At 37.8% G+C, this 2,050-nt stretch overlaps 1 protein-coding gene across 1 annotated transcript in view; it reads left to right on the forward strand.

Moving 5' to 3' along the window:
- RELL1 (RELT like 1) overlaps nucleotides 1-2,050 on the forward strand; it is a 43,697-nt gene that overhangs the window by 39,632 nt on the left and 2,015 nt on the right. The window contains exon 6 of the mRNA XM_018567236.1: nucleotides 1,803-1,938. Coding sequence (XP_018422738.1) covers nucleotides 1,803-1,938 — 136 coding nt within the window. The remainder of the gene's footprint in view (nucleotides 1-1,802; nucleotides 1,939-2,050) is intronic.

Raw genomic sequence — 2,050 nt, forward strand, 5'->3', positions numbered from 1 at the left:
CATTTCCCCCCCCCCCCCCCAAAACATAATTTGCATGCAGTCCATCCAATTCAGTATGCTGTTAAGTAGTGTCTTGTCTGCCAAGCTGGTTGACTGGCAGGATATTGCGGTAGCCACTAACACAAGTCAGCTACACATGTAATCACTTCAAAGTGCAGTCACTAGACTTCTTCTTAGAATAGGATAAGGAGTTTTATATAAAAATGATAAGTTTTGAGGTGTATATAAAAAAAATATTTTTATTTTACTCGCAAACATTATATGTGCTGCTTTTAACCTTAAAATACTTCTTAAACTCTTAACATGGATCTTTAATGCTAACCCTTGCTTTTACTCAAGCCCAAACAAGTGCCTAAAATGAATTGATCTCCTACCATTGCACATCTCATGAGGAATGGGGCTTGTCTTCATGTTCTGGGCTGTGTATATACACCTTGACGCACACAGCTCAGCCTCTTGATGCTGCCTCCCAGCTTGTGACTTTGCTACAAAGTTACTCTGAATAATTACTGGGGTAGGGGAGATTGAAGAAATGCTTGCTTCTGAGTGTAGTAGACTGTTGACGTCCATGATTGCACCCTTCAGAAGAGGCACAATCACTTTTCCGGAGTTCAAGGACTGCTTTTTAATTCTAAAAAGTACCGCTGATTTTTTTCATATTGTGCTGTGAGGGATTTATTCTTTTAATGGTATTGATAGTTCCATTATAACACACGAAGCGCACACACACAGTACTGTGCAAAAGTTTTAAGTGCTTGTAAAACCGGATAACTTTTAAAAATGACATGAATATTTTTTTATTTATCTCTAAGCTTCCTAGAAAGTGCGGTAAACAGAAGACAGAAGACATGTCCAATGTTTTCATCAAACAAGGCAGCCATCTTCTGCGCTATCTCAAATAGACAATACATAGTCTCCTGGAAATCTCTTCCCATGTATTACATAATATTTTGGAAACATTGTATACATTCTGTAAAACCCCCAAATATATAAAATAAAGTTTTAAAAAAACCTATAAACTTAAAAAAGAATAAACAAAATTGACACAAACCTTTTTTTTTTTTTTTAAAGGGCCAGAGGTGTATTGAGGTCAGAGTTGGCCTTTAAAACTTAGTTTACGGCGATGTTAAATTTAGGGGCTTTATTGGTTTGAAGCCTAGAGGTGTCTTGGGGTCAGAGGCTGTATTTGAGGGTGCTTTAAAGGTCAGAGTCTTTAGTTTAGGGTGGTCTGTAGGTCAGAGGTTGTATTTAAGGAAGCTTAAATGGTCCGGTGCCTCAGTTTGGGGAATTTAAAGGTCTCTGTAACATATTGATCTAACAATCTCGTCACTTTTCAGAGCTTGTAAAGAGAGATTCTTGATAACTTGATAACATCTTAAAGGTTCTGTAATCCTAGCAATGGCATCCGTCATAGTATTATTATTACATTATACATATCCAGGGTCAGCTATTCTGCACTGATCTATCGCTCTATCTCTGTAAACAAGGGGGGGTTATCAAAACTGGAGCAGACAGAATCTGGAGCAGCTATGGAAGGCAACCAAACCGCTTTTATCTTTTTATTTTTCAAAACTTAATTGAACAAACTTAAGAGAAATGCTGACTGGTTACTTCTGTTTGTTCCCCCGAGTACTTTACTGCTCTTCTTGGATACGGCACAGCATTTGGACATACTGCAATCTATTTTTTAGTAAAGTTTGCAAATAAGGCAACTGAGTTCTCGCTAAATATGTATGTATGTGTATACACATACACAATGATATTCTCCGTTTAAACGTGTGTTCTTTTCATTTGATTTTCAGATTCAGAGTCACTAAAGTGGAGCCAAAGTCCAAAGAACGGAAGCGTTTAATGTCTGGGACAGAAGCATCAAAGGGTGACGTTCCTGCCACACCAGTGAGTGTAGATACTCGGCAAAGAAGTGGCACAGAAACAGAGGTGAGCAGACCTTAGTGCTGCTTCTGTGTGAAGAATAGATTGCCATGGCATGGGTTCTTCACTTTCAAAAAGCGAGGATACACTAGTTGAATATAATATAATATTAATATAT

This window comes from Nanorana parkeri, unplaced genomic scaffold (genome assembly GCF_000935625.1).
Source record: "Nanorana parkeri isolate BGI_ZX_2015 unplaced genomic scaffold, ASM93562v1 scaffold1024, whole genome shotgun sequence".
Lineage (NCBI taxonomy): Eukaryota > Metazoa > Chordata > Amphibia > Anura > Dicroglossidae > Nanorana > Nanorana parkeri.